The sequence below is a fragment of the Pristiophorus japonicus genome, unplaced genomic scaffold (genome assembly GCF_044704955.1).
Source record: "Pristiophorus japonicus isolate sPriJap1 unplaced genomic scaffold, sPriJap1.hap1 HAP1_SCAFFOLD_231, whole genome shotgun sequence".
NCBI classification, from domain to species: domain Eukaryota; kingdom Metazoa; phylum Chordata; class Chondrichthyes; family Pristiophoridae; genus Pristiophorus; species Pristiophorus japonicus.
Window position 1 is genome coordinate 398,704 of NW_027252026.1, and position 21,812 is coordinate 420,515.

Below are 21,812 nucleotides of genomic sequence, written 5' to 3' on the forward strand. Positions count from 1 at the left end.
ACTTTAATCTACATATAGATTGGGCTAACCAAACAGGTACAGTACGGTGGAGGAGGATTTCCTGGAGTGTATTAGGGATGGTTTTCCAGACCAATATGTCGAAGAACAACTAGAGGGCTGGCCATCCTAGACTGGGTGATGTGTAACGAGAAAGGACTAATTAACAATCTTGTTGCTCGAGGCCCCTTGGGAAAGAGTGGCCATAATATGTTGAATTCTTTATTAAGATGGAAAGTGACAAAGTTAATTCAGAGACTAGGGTTCTGAATTTAAGGAAAGGTAACTTCGATGGTATGAGACGTGAATTGGCTAGAATAGACTGGCGAATGATACTTAAAAGGATTGATGGTGGATAGGCAATGGCAAACATTTAAAGATCACATGGATGAACTTCAACAATTGTACATCCCTGTCTGGGGTAAAAATAAAACGGGGAAGGGAGCTCAACCGTGGCTAACAAGGGAAATTAAGGACAGTGTTAAATCCAAGGAAGATGCATATAAATTGGCCAGAAAAAGCAGCAAACCTGAGGACCAGGAGAAATTTAGAATTCAGCAGAGAAGGACAAAGGTTTTAATAAGGAGGGGGAAAATAGAGATTGAGAGGAAGCTTGCTGGGCACATAAAAATTGACTGCAAAAGCTTCTATAGACAAGTGAAGAGAAAAAAGTTTGTGAAGACAAACGTAGGTCCCTTGCAGTCGGATTCAGGTGAATTTATAATGGGGAACACAGAAATGGCAGACCAATTGAACAAATACTTTGGTTCTGTCTTCACGAAGGAAGACACAAATAACCTTCTGGAAATACAAGGGGACCGAGGGTCTAGGGAGAAGGAGGAACTGAAGGAAATCCTGATTAGTCAGGAAATTGTGTTTTAGAAATTGATGGGATTGAAGGCCGATAAATACCCGGGGCCTGCATCCCAGAGCACTTAAGGAAGTGGCCCTAGAAATAGTGGATGCATTGGTGATCATTTTCCAACAGTCTATCGACTCTGGATCAATTCCTATGGACTGGAGGGTAGCTAATGTAACACCACTTTTTAAAAAAGGAGGGAGAGAGAAAACAGGTAATTATAGACCAGTTAGCCTGACATCAGTCATGGGGAAAATGTTGGAATCAATTATTAAAGATCAAATAGCAGTGCATTTGGAAAGCAGTGACAGGATTGGTCCAAGTCAGCATGGATTTATGAAAGGGAAATCATGCTTGACAAATCTTTTAGAATTTTTTGAGAAGTGTAACTAGTAAAGTGGACAAGGGAGAACCAGTGGATGTGGTGTATTTGGACTTTCAAAAGGCTTTTGACAAGGTCCCACACAAGAGATTGGTGTGCAAAATTAAAGCACATGGTATTGGGGGTAATGTATTGATGTGGATAGAGAACTGGTTGGCAGACAGGAAGCAGAAAGTCAGGATAAATGGGTCCTTTTCAGAATGGCAGGCAGTAACTAGTGGGGTGCCGCAGGGCTCAGTGCTGGGACCCCAGCTATTTACAATATATATATCAATGATTTAGATGAAGGAATTGAGTGTAATATCTCCAAGTTTGCAGATGACACTAAGCTGGGTGGCAGTGTGAGCTGTGAGGAGGATGCTAAGAGGCTGCAGGGTGATTTGGACAGGTTAGGTGAGTGGGCAAATACATGATGGATGCAGTATCATGTGGATAAATGTGGGGTTGTCCATTTTAGTGCCAAAAACACGAAGGCAGAATATTATCTGAATGGCGGCAGATTAGGAAAAGGGGAGGTGCAACGAGACCTGGGTGTCATGTACATCAGTCATTGAAGGTTAGTCGGCAGGTGCAGCAGGTGGTGAAGAGGACAAATGGTATGTTGGCCTTCATAGCTAGTGGATTTGAGTATAGGAGCAGGGAGTTCTTGTTGCAGCTGTGCAGGGCCTTGGTGAGACCTCACCTGGAATATTGTGTTCAGTTTTGGTCTCCTAATCTGAGGAAGGACATTCTTGCTATTGAGGGAGTGCAGCGAAGGTTCACTAGACTGATTCCCGGGATGGCAGGACTGACATATGAGGAGAGACTGGATCAACTGGACCTGTATTCACTGGAGTTTAGAAGAATGAGAGGGGATCTCATAGAAACATATAAAATTCTGATGGGACTGGACAGGTTAGATGTAGGAAGAATGTTCCCGATGTTGGGAAAGTCCAGAACCAGGCGTCATAGTCTAAGGATAAGGGGTAAGCCATTTAGAACCGAGGTGAGGAGAAACTTCTTCTCTCAGAGAGTTGTTAACCTGTGGAATTCTCTTCTGCAGAGAGTTGTTGATACCAGTTCGTTAGATATATTCAAGAGGGAGTTGGATATGGCCCTTATGGCGAAAGGGATCAAGTGGTATGGAGAGAAATCAGGAAAGGGATACTGGGGTGAATGATCAGCCATGATCTTATTGAATGGTGGTGCAGGCTCGAAGGGCCGTATGGCTTAATCCTGCACATATTTTCTATGTTTCTATGTAACCCACTTTCACTAGTTTCACCAGCGATTTACATTTCAAAGCAGTGACCGATCCTCGTGTATTTGCTGACTACAAGGCAAGTTCAAAACACTAAAGGTGGTTTCAGCTAAGAAAGAGGATCTTAATTTGCTACGGCACTTAATTAATATATATTTGTATAATATAATCAGTTTATGTTCTTTTAAAAATTCCTGCTTAAAGTCCACTGGTGCCTGAATTTTAATATAGATTGCTGTATAGATAGAGACACATAAATAGGTGTATCCCACTCAATGATGTTCACAAACACCCCATACAAGTAAAACACATTCAAAAATATTCCGATTTGTCTTTCTTGGATCCAAAATGGATGACCTCACATTTCCCTCTAATAAACCCCACCTGCCAGTTTTGCCCTCTCACTGAGTCTGTCTCTGTACCTTTGTAACTTCCTGTTCCCATCTGCACAACTTACTGTGTCTCCAACTCAGTGCCATCTTGGATGTACAACTCTGTCCCTCCATCCAAATCACTAATAAATATGGTGAAGAGCTGAGGCCCCAGTCCCGATCCCTGGGAAACACCACTTGTCACATCCTGCTAATCAGAGTACCTGTCACTGTCTCCTATCTCTCAACCAATGACCAACACATGTCACTGAGTCCCCTTCAATTCCATGCCTTCTCATGTTTGATAATCTGTCAGGAACCTGATCTTTCTGGAAGTTCATGCAGGCCACATCCGTAGACACTCCCCTATCCACCATGTGAGTGAGCTCCGAAACACATTCAGCTCGATGAACCAGACATGACCTAGTCTTCACAATCCGTGCTGGCTCTCTTTGATCAGCTCAGACTTGTCCACGTGCTCGGTCACTCTGTCCCTGGTGATCTATTCCAGCAACTTCCCCACAACTGACATTAAACTGACAGGTCAGTAGTTACTTGCTTTCTGCCTCCTCCCTTCTTCAAATATGGAGCACCATTTGCAATTTTCCAGACCAAGGACATAATTCCTGATTCTAGAGGATTCTGGAAAACAATGACAAACACATCTACAATTTCCTCACTGGTTTCTTTTAATATCCGGGGTGGTAACCAGCAGGTCCTGGAGATCTGTCTCTCTTCAGTCACAATATTTACACAGTGACATTTTTTACATGCATTAACTCCAGTAAATTCTTCTAAATGGATGCAGTTTCCATTGCCCAAGTCTGCCATGCCCTTATAATCTATTATAGTCTCGCCTGTATCTGTCTTTATTGGGCCCACATTCCCCTTCAACCACTCCCTTTCTCTAAATAAACTGAAACACCCATCAGTGCCTTTGTCACCTCGTGACTTGACTATTCCAAAGCACTCCTAGCCGGCCTCCACATTCGGCCCTACGTAAACTAGAGGTGATCCAAAACTCGGCTGTCCGTGTCCTAACTCGCACCAAGTCCCACTCACCCATCACCCCTGAGCTCGCTGACTTACATTAGCTTCCGGTGAAGCAATGCCTCGATTTCAAAGTTCTCATCCTTGTTTTCAAATCCTTCCATGGCCTCGCCCCTCCCTATCTCTGTAATCTCCTCCTGCCATACAGTCCCCCGAGATGTTTGTGCTTCTCTAATTCTGCCCTCTTGCCCATCCCTGATTATAATCGCTCCACCATTGGTGGCCGTGCCTTCTGTTGCCTGGGCCCCAAGCTCTGGAACTCCCTGCCTAAACCTCTCCGCCTCTCTTTCCTCCTTCAAGACAATCCTTAAAACATACCTCTTTGACCAAGCTTTTGATCACCTGCACTAATTTCTGCTTATGCAGCTTGGTGTCAAATTTTATCTCTCATAATACTCCTGTGAAGCCCCTTGGGAAGTTTCACTACATTAAAGGTGCTATATAAATACCAGTTGTTGTTGTTGATAACTTCTGCTGTTTGCTTTGATAATTTTCACCAGTTTTTTCTGTATTCCTTTATGCAGCTCTTACTTTCTTTGTATCCCTTTGTTGCTTTATTTCCACATTGCTTTTCATTTGTGTCAGCCTTTGCTTTTAGTATAATACTGTCTCTTACCTCACAGGAGGGGCCAGCCTACTGATAGCTCACCCAACGCCTGTTCTTCACAAGTGAATCTGAACAATACATCGTGGATGGCTTCTCAGCCTGGAAGAGCAGTTGATCCTATTGGTCTCCACACCCCAGCAGTCACACACACAGACCAGGAGTGGGATAACTGGGCAGTGTGGCTCAGTGTCACATCTTACCGGGTATTTGTCCACTGAACCATGAGAAATCCCAACATATCTCAATTCTTAAACATAAATATCTGACTGCAAAATACCTGACTCACACCACCCGGCAACAATCGCGAAATCAAACTCAGAAATGTGATCATATGAAACCAAACCCAGGTTGGGTGACCCCACTCTGGACATTTACTTACCCACTGCAACACAGAGGGTCAGAGTCACGGCTGTGAGCCTCGGGCCAAACATTTCAAATTAATTATTTTTAAAAGATGAAATTCCTGTTCATTCACACACTGTATAATATGCTACCGTCGATGTTTCAGAGATAGCTGATTGTCACTGAACTTCCTTACAGGGTTCTCACAGCTCAAGTACAAACCACATAAAGAGGAACGAATAACAAGAGCAAGTGGGCCGTCCTCTGGAAAAAACATATTCACACAAAGAAAGACCTGCATTTATATAGCGCCTTTCACGAGCACCAGACGTCTCAAAGCGCTTTACAACCACTGTAGTACTTTTGGAGTGTAGTCACTGTTGTAATGTGGGAAACGGGGCAGCCAATAATGACCAGATAATTTGTTTTTGTTGTTGATTGAGGGATAAATATTGGCGAGGACAGGGGATAACTCCCCTGCTCTTCTTTGAAATGGTGCCAGAGGAGCTTTTACGTCCACCTGAGAGCAGACAGTGTCTCGGTTTATCTCAGCCATGATGGTATTAAATGGCGGAGCAGGCTCGAGGGGCCGTATGGCCGACTCCTGCTCCTATTTCTTGTGTTCTTATATAATGTCCCTTCGACAGTCTTCCTGCTATCGTGGTTTCTCCAACAGTGCCGCTCCCTTCGGCCTCAGCTCCACCACTGACCCTTGCTCCCCGTTTCTTCTCTCTCTGGGACAATGGTGCGTCTTCACCTATCTTGCTCCCTTTTGGCTTCTTTGTCTCCCCACTCGTTGTCCTGCTGCCCCTTTAAGACTCCTGCCTCTTGCACCCTCTCCTTGTTTTGCCCCCTCCTGCTCCCCAGGATATCTGACTCCCCGCCTTTCTTTGGAGTACTTACACTTACCCCGTTCCCACCTCCGCTCCCCCCACGGACACCCGATTCCTTAGGGTGAGCTGAGCCGTATTATGGCTCGACTCTGCCCTTGACCCATGCTGCCCCTCGCTGTCTTTGTCCTTTTCCACCACACTTGGTATGTTTTCCACCATCTCCGTCCTGTTCTCTGCTCCGCAATTTTCTGCCTCTTCTTGTGCTCTTTTCTCATTCCGTTCGCCGGCAGTGTCCTCCGCCTGCTCTGCTCCTCCAGCCACTCCACTCACACCTCCTGCTCATTCTCCCATCTCCTCGTCACTCAAGGGGCTTCCTTCTGCCTCACATTCAGAGGGTGGGGCCTTTGTGACACACCCCACAGCTCTCTGGCTTGCAGCTCCAAGCAATGTGTCCAGATTCACCGCAGTTATAGCAGTACAGGTCTGGACAGCTTCTTCCAAGCTGGTCGTGTCCGAGACAATAATAGCAAATCTTCACCTGGTTACCATGCAGTACCCGGAAGTACTGCAGTCCTTCCATTGTCTCAAATTTCATGTTGCAGGGTAATGACATCATCCCCTCTGGGAAGCACATCTTTACAGAACGGGTTCCACCTGCTTCCCGCGTTCCTGGAGAGTATCTCCTCTTTATTGCCGAGCAAATTTTAGTGTCCCACGACTCCAACTTTTTTATTAGCACATCGCCCGCAATATAAACCGTCAGGTTTAAGAATGAGACCATCACCTCTTCAGAGTACAGCAGAGATACATCCAAGAACTTATCACCAACCTTCAAACTCAGTAAAAGTCTTCCCACCTCCTCTCAGCCACTGACCGAGACCTCAAACCCAACATTGGGCTTTGGTCAGCAGGCAAAGCAGCTTCTCTCACCGCAGTCCTCATGTACTGCCTGGATAATGTCCCAAGCTCGTATCTCCTTATCCTTGCACTGAACCACCACCGTGTTTTCTTTTCCAAATCTCCTGGGGTTCCGGCCCAAATCTTTGGGTCTTTTATTCTCCCTTCCCCCAACATTTTCTCCCCTGATTAAATGCATCCTGGGAACATTGTTCTCTGAGGGGCCCAGCACATCTGGCTGCTGTTTATGGGCCAAAAAGGCCCCAAAACCGGAAAAAAATATCCCCAAAACTCAACAGCAACTTTTTACAAACTCACTCCAACCCCCAGCATTAATCAAACAACCAGCAGTACCTGCTCACTCCTGGCCCCTCCCACCGAGAGAGTGCTACCCACTGAGCCACGGCTGATGGTAATTCGAGTGGGAGGAGCTTGTGTGGTGTATCAACACCGGCGCGGACCCATTGGGCCACAGGGCCTGTGTGCGTTGTAGATTATGTATAATTCATCCCTAATTCTTCCTACATTCTTAACATTACCACTTATTATAGGAGATCAGGTCAGCATTTACAGGAAATACCCTGGTTGGGCATTTTCCTGTTGTGGTACGGCTTCTAAAAATAATTCGACCAGTTTTAGCAGAAGAGGTTGTTCATGGCCCGGTTTTGGATGCCAATCACGTGTATGAAGGACCAAAATCTATTCCTGTTACGGAAGTGTCATTAAGGAGGCAGTGTAAATAAAACCGATGCAGATTATTTATGGATTGACCATTTTTGAAAGAGCGGCTTTGTTTGTGGGTTTGATGACGTGTGTACATACACTTTAAACTGGGGATAACACCCACCCCTGCTGATGGTCACTTGGGCTGTGCACAGTGACATTTAAGGCAGCCAGTACAATCAGTCTGGTTACAAATGTCACAAATAAGAGAGGACAAGAACAAATGATTTTGAGAGTTCCTCCTTGTTACTGTGTTTTCACAATTTTACTGGAGAGGAAATTGTGAGCTTGTGATCTGGGAACACTTAGACCGCCTTCTTTCACTTCTGTAATATCGCCCGTCTCTGCCCCTGCCGATCTGCGACTGAAACCCTCACCCATGCTCTTGTTCCCTACAGACACAACTATTCCAACACTCTCCTGGCCTGCCTCACATCTTCCACCCTCCATAAACTTGAACTCATCCAAAACTCTGCTGCCCTTAGCCAAACTCGCACTAGTCCCATTCATCGCTGACCAACATTAGCTCCCAGTCACCAACACCTCAAATTTAAAATTCTCATCCTTGTGTTTAAATCTCTCCGTGGCCTCGCCCATCCCTTCCTCTGTAACCTCCTACAACTCTATAACCCTCCGAGGCCTCTACGTTCCTCCAAATTTGGCCTCTTGTGCATCCTCATTCTCTTCCCCCAAACATTGGTTCAGCCGTCTAGGCCCTAATTTTCCTTCCCAAATCTCTTCACTTCTCCACCTCTCTCTCCTCAAGATGCTGCTAAAAGCCGACCTCTTTGACCAAGTGTTTGATCACCTGCCTTCTTTAGTGGCTCGATGTCAACTCTTGTCTGATTACACTCCTGTGAAGCACATTGGAACATTTTTCTACATGAAGGCGCGATATAAATGCAAGTTGTTGTTATCTCAGTTTCCAAATTCCAGATATACATTTTTGACAGAGAATCACAATTTTTTGGGAGAGAGAGACAGATACAAAGATAAAGAATGGGCTGGACCAGCCTCGGCCATATCACTCAAAATTCCACTGTTGTGCAGCTACAACAACACTCAAAGCTCGACACTATCCCAGATTAAACAACGACTCCCTCCACCTCCGACACACCGTGTCTGCAGTGAGCACTAACTCACTATCCCAGATTAAACAACGACTCCCTCCACCACCGACACACCGTGTCTGCAGTGAGCACTAACTCACTATCCCAGATTAAACAACGACTCCCTCCACCACCAACACACCGTGTCTGCAGTGAGCACTAACTCACTATCCCAGATTAAACAACGACTCCCTCCACCACCGACACACCGTGTCTGCAGTGAGCCCTAACTCACTATCCCAGATTAAACAACGACTCCCTCCACCACCGACACACCGTGTCTGCAGTGAGCACTAACTCACTATCCCAGATTAAACAACGACTCCCTCCACCACCGACACACTGTGTCTGCAGTGAGCACTAACTCACTATCCCAGATTAAACAACGACTCCCTCCACCACCGACACACCGTGTCTACAGTGAGCACTAACTCACTATCCCAGATTAAACAACGACTCCCTCCACCACCGACACACCGTGTCTGCAGTGAGCACTAACTCACTATCCCAGATTAAACAACGACTCCCTCCACCACCGACACACCGTGTCTGCAGTGAGCACTAACTCACTATCCCAGATTAAACAACGACTCCCTCCACCACCGACACACTGTGTCTGCAGTGAGCACTAACTCACTATCCCAGATTAAACAACGACTCCCTCCACCACCGACACACCGTGTCTGCAGTGAGCACTAACTCACTATCCCAGATTAAACAACGACTCCCTCCACCCCCGACACACCGTGTCTGCAGTGAGCACTAACTCACTATCCCAGATTAAACAACGACTCCCTCCACCACCGACACACCGTGTCTGCAGTGAGCACTAACTCACTATCCCAGATTAAACAACGACTCCCTCCACCCCTGACACACCGTGTCTGCAGTGAGCACTAACTCACTTTCACAGATTAAACAACGACTCCCTCCACCACCGACACACTGTGTCTGCAGTGAGCACTAACTCACTATCCCAGATTAAACAACGACTCCCTCCACCACCGACACACCGTGTCTGCAGTGAGCACTAACTCACTATCCCAGATTAAACAACGACTCCCTCCACCACCGACACACCGTGTCTGCAGTGAGCACTAACTCACTATCCCAGATTAAACAACGACTCCCTCCACCACTGACACACTGTGTCTGCAGTGAGCACTAACTCACTATCCCAGATTAAACAACGACTCCCTCCACCACCGACACACCGTGTCTGCAGTGAGCACTAACTCACTATCCCAGATTAAACAACGACTCCCTCCACCACTGACACACTGTGTCTGCAGTGAGCACTAACTCACTATCCCAGATTAAACAACGACTCCCTCCACCCCTGACACACCGTGTCTGCAGTGAGCACTAACTCACTATCCCAGATTAAACAACGACTCCCTCCACCACCGACACACCGTGTCTGCAGTGAGCACTAACTCACTATCCCAGATTAAACAACGACTCCCTCCACCACCGACACACCGTGTCTGCAGTGAGCACTAACTCACTATCCCAGATTAAACAACGACTCCCTCCACCACCGACACACCGTGTCTGCAGTGAGCACTAACTCACTATCCCAGATTAAACAACGACTCCCTCCACCACCGACACACCGTGTCTGCAGTGAGCACTAACTCACTATCCCAGATTAAACAACGACTCCCTCCACCACCGACACACCGTGTCTGCAGTGAGCACTAACTCACTATCCCAGATTAAACAACGACTCCCTCCACCACCGACACACCGTGTCTGCAGTGAGCACTAACTCACTATCCCAGATTAAACAACGACTCCCTCCACCACCGACACACCGTGTCTGCAGTGAGCACTAACTCACTATCCCAGATTAAACAACGACTCCCTCCACCACCGACACACCGTGTCTGCAGTGAGCACTAACTCACTATCCCAGATTAAACAACGACTCCCTCCACCCCCGACACACCGTGTCTGCAGTGAGCACTAACTCACTATCCCAGATTAAACAACGACTCCCTCCACCACCGACACACCGTGTCTGCAGTGAGCACTAACTCACTATCCCAGATTAAACAACGACTCCCTCCACCACCGACACACTGTGTCTGCAGTGAGCACTAACTCACTATCCCAGATTAAACAACGACTCCCTCCACCACCGACACACGGTGTCTGCAGTGAGCACTAACTCACTATCCCAGATTAAACAACGACTCCCTCCACCACCGACACACCGTGTCTGCAGTGAGCACTAACTCACTATCCCAGATTAAACAACGACTCCCTCCACCACCGACACACCGTGTCTGCAGTGAGCACTAACTCACTATCCCAGATTAAACAACGACTCCCTCCACCACCGACACACCGTGTCTGCAGTGAGCACTAACTCACTATCCCAGATTAAACAACGACTCCCTCCACCACCGACACACCGTGTCTGCAGTGAGCACTAACTCACTATCCCAGATTAAACAACGACTCCCTCCACCACCGACACACCGTGTCTGCAGTGAACACTTACTACTGCAGGACTGCAGCAACTCACCAAGGCTTCTTCGGCAGCATTTCCGAATCCCACGACCTCCACCATCTAGAAGGACATTGGAACACCACCACCTCCAATTTCTCCAGTCACACACCATCCTGACTTCGATGTATATTCATTGTTGCTGGGTCACAATCCAGGAACTCCCTCCCTAAAAGCACGGTGGGAGTACCTTGAAAAGCAACAACTTGCATTTACATAGCACCATTAATGTAGTAAAATGTCCCAAGGTGCTTCACAGGAGCATTATCAACATTTGACACCGAACCATATAAGGAGATATTAGGACAGGTGACCAAAAGCTTGGTCAAACACGTAGGTTTCAATGAGTGTCTCAGAGGAGGAGAGAGAGATAGTGAGGCGGAGGGGTTTAGGGAGGATATTCCGGAGTTTAGGGCCTAGGCACACAGACTACATCGGTCCAACAAGGCAGCCCACCACGACCTTCTCAAGGGCAGCTGGGGATGGGCAGTAAATGCAGGGCTTGGCCGCGACACACACATTGCAAAGAATGATTTAAAAAAGCTTCAGGTGGTACAGCAGGGGAGAAAGAGGGAATATGAGGTGAGGATGCCAGCCACTGGGGACGCCTGCCCTGCAAACACCACTAATAGATTTTCTCCTTACATCAGGGAACCCAGCGACCCAAAGTACAAGGCCTCATGGCAACACCCTGGCTCCAAGCACTGGTATCTGCGAGACTACATCATTGTTTGTGTGAGGGACCACAAGGACATGTGCATCACCCGCGCCGTGACAGGACTGACAACTGCTGGATGGACAATGTAGCCCCAAAACAATGGTGGCAACAGAAATTGATGCTGGAATACTCAAAGACCCTGCTAAGAAAGCTCCATTCAGCCAGCATCTCACAACCAACCTGACGGCTTCCAGTGAACCGGAGACGCACAGTGTCCACTGTAGTCTGTGTGCCGAGGCCCTAAACTCTGGAATATCCTCCCTAAACCCCTCCGCCTCAAGGCCTCCATAATTAGCACCTGTGAAGAGACACTCGGTCACTCCACCAGGAAACACCAAGACTGGTTCGATGAGTACGACCAGGAGGTCCAGGAGCTAATAAGTCACAAACGCAAGGCATTCTTGAACTGCAAAGAGCATCATAACTCGAGAACAAGAAAGCAGCTCTATCAACGTCTGAAGGTTGATGTCCAAAATAAAACTCGTGACCGAATGAACAAATGGTGGGTGGAAAAAGCGCAGGAGATCCAGCAAGTAGCCCACAACCACGACATGCGTGGATTCTTTAGCGCAGTCAAGACCACCTATGGCCCAAGCACCCAAGGTACAACCCACTTGTGGGCCAAGAACGGAGACATATTCATTAAGGACAGAGAGGCAGTCAGTGCCCGCTGGAAGGAACAATTCGAAGATCTCCTTAACCAAGAATCTGTCTTTGACATGAATGTCCTCGACTTCATTCTGCAGCATGCTACCCACCATCACCTCAGCACAACCCCAGCCCGGCATGAGGTTGAAAAGGCCATGCGACAACTGAAGAACAACAAGGTCTCAGGACCAGATGGAATCCCCGCTGAAGCACTAAAGCATGGTGGAAAAGTACTATTGGCACGAATCCATGAACTAATTTCTCTTATTTGGAAGGAGGAGAGCATGCCAGAGGCTCTCAGATGCTGTAATCGTGACCATCTTCAAAAAAGGTGACAAGTCCGATTGTGGTAATTACAGAGGAGTTTCCCTGTTGTGAGCCACAGGGAAAGTCATCGCAAGTATCCTCTTCAATCGCTTTCTCCCAGTGGCTGAAGAGCCTCTCCCAGAGTCACAATGCGATTCCGGCCACTAAGGGGCACCATAGACATGATCTTCACCACGCGTCAAGTTCAAGAGAAATGCAGGGAGCAGCATCAACCTCTGTACATGGCCTTCTTTGACCTCACAAAGGCCTTCAACACTGTCAACCGTGAGAGATTATGGAGTATCCTCCTCAAATTCGTCAGCCCTCAAATGTTTGTCACCATCCTCTGCCAGCTTCACGATGACACGCAAGCCGTGACCAATGGATCCACCACAGACCCAATGCACGTGTGGACCGGAGTCAAGCAAGGCTGTGTCATTGCACCAACGCTCTTCTCCATCTTCCTTGCTGCAATGCTCCATCTCACCCTCAATAAGCTCCCTGCTGGAGTGAAACTAATCTACAGAACAAACGGGAAACTGTTCAAACTCCGTCACCTCCATGTTCATCCAACCTCTGTCATTGAATTACAGTACGTAGACGACGCTTGCATTTGTGCATACACGGAGGTCGAAATCCAAACCATCGACTACACCTTCACCGAAGTGTACGAGAGTATGAGCCTTGCTCTAAACACCCGTAAGACAAAGGTCCTCGACCAACCTGCCTCCGCCACACTGTACTAACCCCCGATTATCAAGATCCATGACAAGGCCTTGGACAACGTGGACCATTTTCCATACCTCGGGAGGCCACTGTCAACAAGGGCAGACGTCGATGATGAAGTCCAACACCGCCTTCAGTGTGCCAGTGCAGCCTTCGATCGCCTGAGGAAGAGAGTGTTTGAAGACCAGGACCTCAAACCTGGCACCAAGCTCGTGGTCTACCCGCACTCCTATATGCTTCAGAGACATGGACTATGTACAGCAGGCACCTCAAAGCACTGGAGAAGTACCACACCAACACTGCCTGCGCAAGATCCTGCAAATCCATTGGCAGTCTAGGTGCACCAACGTCAGTGTTCTCGCTCAGGCCAACATTCCCAGCATCGAAGTATTGACCACACTCGATCAGCTTCGATGGACAGGCCACATTGTCCACATGCCCGACACTAGACTCTCAAAACAAGTGCTCTGCTCAGAGCTCCGACACGGCATGCGAGTCCCAAATGGGCAGAGGAAACTCTTCAAGGACACCCTCAAAGCCTCCTTGAAAAAGTGCAACATCCCCACCGACACCTGGGAATCCCTGGCCCAAGACAGCTCAAAATGGAGAAGCATCCGGGAAGGTGCCGAACACCTCGAGTCTCTTCGCCGGGAGCACGCAGAAGCCAAGCGCAAACAGCGGAAGGAGCGCACGACAATCCAAGCACCGTACCCAGCCATCACTCCAACCACCGTCTGCCCCACCTGTGACAGAGACTGTAGGACCCGCATTGGACTCATCATTCATTTGAGAACTCATTAGTGTGGAAGCAAGTCATTCTCGACTCCGAGGGACTGCTGAAGAAGTTTCAAGGCAATACACGTGTCCTTGCCATCTCATGTAGCCTTGCGACTCCCATCGTCTCAATCACAGATAAGACCATTTCTGACCACTTCTTTGCATCGCTCTCCCCCGACATCCTGCTCCCTCCCCACCCCCAAACCTACTTTCTTTTGTGTCTGCCTTAGAAAAAAAACTTTCACAACTGCAAGTCCAAAATCCCAACAGTCCAGCCTTTGGCCCTCCATTCACCACGACATTCCTGCAGTCACCGATCTGCTCCACAACAACCTCACCACAACCTTTGGCACCCGAGGCCCGAATAAAACCAGTACTGTCTCTCACCCTGGCCGTTCCCATGGTACAGCCCTCATCCTCACTCCCTTAAGTACAAGGTACGCAGACTTGAACGGGTAAAGCGGACAACTGGTTTCACCATTCACCACCAGATCTGGCTGGGCCACATAAAGAACTATCGGGTCCTGCTCTGGTCTGCCAAAATCACTCACTATTCCAGAATCATTTTGCAATGTAAAGATAAACCCTCCAGCTTCTTTTCTCTACTGTTAACCGTCTTCTTAAACCCCTCTCTCCTGTCTCCTCCACCCTCACCTTCAACAACAAGTGTGAGGAGCTCATGAACGTCTTTGTCTCTAAGATTGTGACCATCCATTCAGCTGCCCCTGCCACTTCCCTCCCTACCCCTAGCCCACCAGGATCCTCCCTGGCCCAGCCCTCTAATTGTTCTCTGATCTTCCCTCGTGCCCCCTCCGACCCAATCTAGTCCACATAAGCCACATGCTGCCCCATCAAACCCATTCCCACTAAACTGCTGACCACACAACTTCCTTTTCTGGATCCCATGTTAGCTAACATTGTTAATGGTTCTCTCTCCTCGGGTACTGTCACCCTCTCCATCAAATCTGTCACCATCACCCCTCTCAAAAATTAAATCCTTGTCCCTCCGTCCTTGTAAAGTGCCAGCCCATCTCCAACCTCCATTTCCTCTCCAGAGTCCTTGAACATGTTGTCGCCTCCCAAATCAGTGCCCATCTTTCCTGGAACTCCATACTGAATCCCTCCAATCAGGTCTTCACCCCTGCCACAGAACCAAAATGGCTATCAAAGTCACAAATGAAATCCTATGTGACTGTGACAAAGGTAACCTATCGCTCTTTGTCCTCCTTGACTTGTCTGCAGCCTTTGACATGGTTCACCACTCCATCCTTCTCCAATGCCTCTCCACCATCGTCCAGCTGGGTGGGACTGCACTCGCCTGGTTCCATTCTTATCTATCTGATCGTAGCCAGAGAATCACCTGCAATGGCTTCTCTTCCTGCTCCTGCAATGTTACCTCTGGTGTCCCCTAATGATCTATCCTTGGCCCCCTTCTATTTTTCATCTACATGCTGCCTTTTGGCGAAAACACAGCATCAGTTTCCACATGTATGCTAACAACATCCAGCTCTACCTCACTACATGTATCTCGACCCCTCCACTCTCTCGAAATGATCACACTGCTTGTCCGATCCTGTACTGGATGAACAGAGATTTTCTCCAATTAAATATTGAGAAGCCCGAAGCCATTGTCTTCGGTCCCTGCCACAAACTCCATCCCTCTCCCCAACCTCTGTCTGAGGTTGAACCAGACGGTTCGCAACCTTGCTGTCGTATTTGACCCTGAAATGAGCTTCCGACCAGATATCCGCGCCAAAACTAAGACCACCTATTTCCACATCGTAACATCGCCCGTCTCTGCCCCAGACTCAGCTCATTTGCTGCTGAAACCCTCATCTATGTCTTTGTTACCTCTAGACTTGACTATTCCAATGCACTCCTGCCTGGCCTTCCATATTCAACACTATGTGAATTTGAGGTCATCCAAAACTTTGCTGTCCTAACTCGCTCAATCTAGTTAATCTACCACCCTTGTGCTCTCTGACCTATATTGGCTATCATTTAAGCAATACCCCAATTTTAAAATTCTCATCCTTCTTATCAAATCCCTGCATGACCTTGTCCCTCCCTATCTCTGTAATCTCCTTCAGCCTCACAACTGCCCCCCCCCCACACTGCAGCCTCCCCCCGGCCCCGCCCCCAACCCGAGATGTCTGCGCTCCTCTAATTCTGCCCTGTTGAGCTTCCCTGATTTTAATTACTGAACCACTGGCGGCCGTGCCTTCAGCTTCCATGGCCCTAAGCTCTGGAATTCTCTCCCTCGACCTCTCTGCCTCTCCGCCTCTCTTGCCTCCTTTAAAACGCTCCTTAAATCCTACCTCTTTGACCAAGAGTGCAGGCAGAGAAGTGGGTGACCACCAGAAGTAGTAAGTGTGCTAGGCAGGTAGCGCAGGAGTCCCCCCCGTGAGTCCATCTCACTTTCAAACCAATATTTAATTCTGAGTTTCGGTAAGGACGAAGGCACCAAGCTGGCTCAGCTGCACAGGGGGGAGGGACGAAGAACAAAAAACTCCTAGTGATAGGGTATTCTATAGTTAGGGGAACAGACAGGCGTTTCTGCGGCTGTACACGTGACTCCCGAATGGTTTTATGCCTCCCTGGTGCCAGAGTCAAGGGTAGGGCCTCAAAGGTAGTTATCTCCGGGTTACTATCAGTGCCACGTGCTAATGAGTGCAAGAATAGAAGGATAGAGAGGATGAACACGTGCTGGAAAATTGGTGCAGGAGGGAGGGCTTTAAAGTCGAGGCATTGGGACTGCTTCTGGGGAGATGGGACCTGTACAAACCGGACGGGTTGCACCTCAACAGCGCCGGGACCAATAACCTCGCAGAGAGTTTTGCTGGTGTAGTTGGGGAGAGCTTAAACTAGCTTGGCAGGGGGATGGGAACCTGAGAACAAATTCAATAGGGAAGGAAGTAAAGCAGAAGTTGGATAGCAAGAACCTACAAAGCGAATCTGTAAAACAGAGGAAACAGGGCTTAGTATGTAGTAAGCAAGGAGATCTTCCTGTGCTGAATGGTATATACTTTAATGCAAGGAGTATAGCGAATAAGGCGGATGAGATAAGAGCGTAGATAGACACTTGGGAGTATGACATTATAGCCATTACAGAAACATTGCTGAAAGAGGGGCAGGTTTGGAAGATTAATAATCCTGGCTACAGGATATTTTGACAAGATAGAGAGGGGGGTAAAAAGGGGGGGGGGGGAGCGGGGTGGGTTGCAGTACAAATTAAAGTAACTATTACAGCGGTAAGGAGGAATGATATGTTAGAGTGATCATTAACTGAGGCCATATGGGTCGAATTGAAAAATAAAAAAGGGGCGATCACACAGCTGGGAGTGTATTATAGACCTCCAAACAGTGGGGGGGAGATAGAGGAGCAAATATGTAGGCTGTGAAGTCTAAACACCATAGGGTAGTAATAGTAGGGGATTTTAACGATGGAAATAATGATTGGGACAAATTTAGTGTGAAGGGTATAGAGGGTGCGGAATTCTTGAAATGCATTGAAGAGAATGTTTTAGTCAGTATGTAACAAGCCCAACACGAGAGGGGGCAGGCTTGGATTTGGTTTTGGGGAATGAAGCTGGGCAAGATGAAGGGGTATTAGTGGGGGAGCATTTGAGTGCTAGTGACCATAATTCAGTCAGATTCAAGTTGGTTATGGATAAGGACAAGAATAGGCCTGAAATAAAAGTTACTAATTGGGAAAAAGCTAATTTTGCTAAGTTAAGGAGTGATGTGTCTATAGTGGACTGGAAACAGCTACTTGTGGGTAAATCGGTGCCGGAATAGTGGGAGGCATTCAAGGAGGAGATCCGAAAGGTTCAGGCTAAACATGTGCCCTTAAAGAAAATGCTGGGAAAAATAATTCTCGAGCCCCCTGGATGTCTAGAGACTTACAGGGGAGGATTAAGAAAAAAAGGGACACTTATGTCACATATCAATGGCTAAATACTTTAGAGGAATATAGAAAGATAAGAGGTAAAATTAAAAAGGATATTAGGAATGCTAAGAGAGAGCACGAGAAATTCTTGGCCAGTAAAATTAAGGAAAACCCTAAGATGTTCTATAAATATATTAAGAGTAAGGGGTAACTAAGGAAAGGGTATTAGAGACCATGAGGGTAATCTCTGTGAGGAGGCAGAAGATGTTGGTAGGGTTCTTAACGAATACTTGCCATCTGTTTCCTCAAAGGAAAGCGGTAATGCAGATACTGCTATCGAGGAGGAGTGTGATATTCTGGATGAATATAGTGAAAGAGGAAGTATTTAGGGGTTTAGCAGCTTTGAAAGTAGATAAGTCCCCAGGCCCAAATGAAATGCATCTCAGGTTGTTGAGTGAAGTAAAAGAGGAAATAGCAGAGGCCTTGACCATCATTTTCCAGTCCTCTTTGGATATGGGCCAGAAGATTGGAGGACTGCTAATGTAGTACCCTTGTTTAAGAAGGGAGAAAGTGATAGGCCGAGTAATTACAGGCCAGTCAGCCTAACGTCAGTGGTGGGAAAATGATTGGAAAAAATCCTGAAAGACAGGATAAATCTGCATTTGGATAGGCAAGGATTAATTAGGGACAGTCAGCACGGATTTGTTAAGGGAAGATCGCGTTTGACTAACCTGATTGAATTTTTTGAGGAGGTAACCAAGAGGGTCGATGAGGGTAGTGCGTACGATTAGCAAGGCTTTTGATAAGGTCCCGCATGGTAGACTGGTCATGAAGGTTAAAGGCCATGGGATCCAAGGCAAAGTGTCAAGTTGGATCCAAAATTGGCTTGGAGGTAGGAAGCAAAGGGTAATGATTGATGGATGTTCTTGTGACTGGAAGGATATTTGTAGTGGGGTTCCGCAGGGCTCAGTACTGGGTCCCTTGCTTTTTGTGGTACAAATCAACGATTTAGATCTGAATATTGGAAGTATGATTAAGAAGTTTGCAGACAACACTAAAATTGGCTGTGTGGTTGATGATGAAGAGGAAAGTCATGGGCTGCAGGAGGATATCAATCTACGGGTCAGGTAGGCAGAGCAGTAGGCAAATGGAATTTAATTCAGAGAAGTGTGAGGTGATGCACTTTGGGAGGGCTAATAAGCAAAGGGTATACACATTAAGCGGTAGGCCACTTAATAGTGTAGATGGGCAAAGGGATCTTGGAGTGCTTGTCCACAGATCCCTGAAAGTAGGTCAGGTGGATAAGGTGGTTAAGAAGGCATACAGAATGCTTGCCTTTATTGGCCAAGGCATAGAATATAAGAGCAGGGAGGTTATGTTGAATTGTATAATGCTTTGGTTAGGCCACAGCTGGAGTACTGCATGCAGTTCTGGTCGCCGTATTATAAGAAGAACGTGATTGTACGAGAGGGTGCAGAGGAGATTTACTAGGATGCTGCCTGGAATGGAGAATCTCAGTTATGAGAACAGATTGGATAGGCTGGGTTTGTTCTAATTGGAACAGAGGAGGTTGAGGGGAGACCTCATCGAGGTGTACAAAATATTGAGGGGCTGGAGATAGTGGATAGTAAGGGTCTATTTCCATTGATGGAGGGGGCTAATACGAGGGGGCAGAGGTTTAAGGTGGTTGGTGGAAGATTTAGAGGGGATTTGTGGGAGGGTTCTTCTTTACACAGAGGGTTGTGGGGATCTGGAACTCGATGCCTGGAAGAGTGGTGGATGCAGAAACCCTCACCACTTTTAAGAGATGGTTGGATGGGCACTTAAATTGCTGTAACCTGCAGGGTTACGGACCAAGAGCTGGTAATTGGGATTAGACTAGATGACCTTTTGTTGGTCGGCACAGATATAATGGTCAGTACTACAGGGAATAGAATACGGCCAGGATGATCTCCTGGACTAGTTTCGATCGCCTGGATGGGTCGGAGAGAAATTTTCCCAGATTTTTTCTCCCTTAATTGGCCTGGGTTTTTATCTGGATTTTGCCTCTCCCAGGAGATCACATGGCTCCAGTTGGGGTGGAGTGTCGATGTTTTTAGTATAAGGGGTGTTGCAGTACTGTGTGGTGGACTGGTTGCTCTTTGTCTTTCCGTTATTGTTCATGGGTTTGTATGTAACCTTTAGGCTGCTGACGAAGGGCCGTGCGGCTCTTTGTCGTCTGCTGCAGACACGATGGGACGGAATGTCCTCCTTCTGCGCTGTAAATTTCTGTTTCTAAGCTTTTCTGTGGTTCAGTTGAAATTGTGCTTTATAATGCTCCTGTGAAACATCTTGGAACGTTGTACCCTGTTGAAGGTGCTATATAGATACCAGTTGTTCTTGTTGTTAACTTACATTAAGTGGTTTTGCTGCATCAAATATTGAGGTTTCTGTAAAGTTAAATTTTTTCTGACATTTACTTGCATCAGTGAAATGAAAAATAAAAAGCTTCTGCTGAATAATGTGTGAGAAACTTGTTCACAACGATATAAAGATCAAGTTCGAGAGCTAAGCACATAAACCACAGACTTTACAGTGTTTCCTTTGGCTCCTGCTCATTTCTCAGCCTATTTCCTCAACTCAGGCCCACGTTTGATTCTGCAAACCATATTAGGTTAAAATGTGAAGGCTGAGACAGCGATTGGCACGTCTCCCATGGGCATGTTATTCTGATAGTAAAATAGGAGCGAGGTGCAATTGACAAAAATAATCAGTTTCAATGAACAAAAGTTTCAAATTCAGGAACAGTTATACCCATCCTTCGCTTTGAAGCCCAGACTGATATTAAGCAAATATTATAAAGGTGCCGCTGACCATTGAATGAAACTGTCACTCACAGCCTAGTTCAAAGATACCCATTTTCACCCCCTCTCCCCACATGAAGAATTATCTTCATAGTAAATGATCTACTACACTTAGAGACCCAGGGATAATCTTGAAGTGGAGCATTCATCGGGCAGGTGATGGGCGGAGAGATCCTAAAATAGTGAGTATACTTTCTACCCTTGTAAGAGACCTTCCTCAGGCTGCACGTGGAACACTGTGTCCAGTTTTGGTCTCCTCACATGGTGGGTGATTTTGAGGCTTTGAAAAGGGTGCAGAGGAGGGCCACTTGACTAGTTCCCAGTTTAAAGTTTCCTAGTTATCAAGGTAGGCTAAACGAGCTGGGACTCTACACATTGGAGAAGACTTAGGGCTGATCTAATCAAGGTTTATAAGATAATGAAGGGAAGCGATTATGTTCGAGTTGACAGTTTGTTCCAATTACAAAGGTTAGGGAGGACCAGGGGTCACGATGTGAAATTGTGTAAGGCCAGATCGAGGTTAGATGTTAGGAGGTGGTTCTTTGCCCAGGGAACAGCGGACCCTGGCCTTCATAGCTAGGGGATTTGAGTATTTGAGCAGGGAGGTCTTACTGCAGTTGTACAGGACCTTGGTGAGGCCTCACCTGGAATATTGTGTTCAGTTTTGGTCTCCGAATCTGAGGAAGGGCGTTCTTGCTATTTAGGGAGTCTAGCGAAGGTTCATCAGACTAATTCATGGGATGGCAGGACTGACGTATGAGAAAAGACTGGATCAACTGGGCCTTTATACATTGGGGTTTAGAAGGATGAGAGGGAATCTCATAGAAACAGACAAGATTCTGACGGGACGGGACAGGTTAGATGCAGGTAGAATGTTCCCGATGTAGGAGAAGTCCAGAACCAGGGGACACAGTTTTAGGATAAGGGGTAGGCCAATTAGGACTGAGATGAGGAGAAACTTCTTCACTCAGAATTGTTAA

At 47.1% G+C, this 21,812-nt stretch overlaps 1 protein-coding gene and 1 long non-coding RNA gene across 5 annotated transcripts in view; one reads left to right on the top strand and one right to left on the bottom strand.

The window, feature by feature from the left end:
- LOC139245695 (uncharacterized) overlaps window positions 1-21,812 on the top strand; it is a 369,717-nt gene that overhangs the window by 330,282 nt on the left and 17,623 nt on the right. The gene's annotated exons all lie outside the window — the stretch shown is intronic.
- LOC139245690 (uncharacterized) overlaps window positions 1-21,812 on the bottom strand; it is a 167,945-nt gene that overhangs the window by 99,804 nt on the left and 46,329 nt on the right. Inside the window, exon 1 of one of the 4 annotated variants that reach the window (XM_070871251.1) lies at window positions 4,886-5,057. The exons of the other annotated variants lie outside the window; for them this stretch is intronic. Coding sequence (XP_070727352.1) covers window positions 4,886-4,937 — 52 coding nt within the window. The 5' untranslated portion in view covers window positions 4,938-5,057. Of the gene's footprint in view, window positions 1-4,885; window positions 5,058-21,812 lie in introns of those variants that run through there. 4 annotated transcript variants of the gene reach the window in all.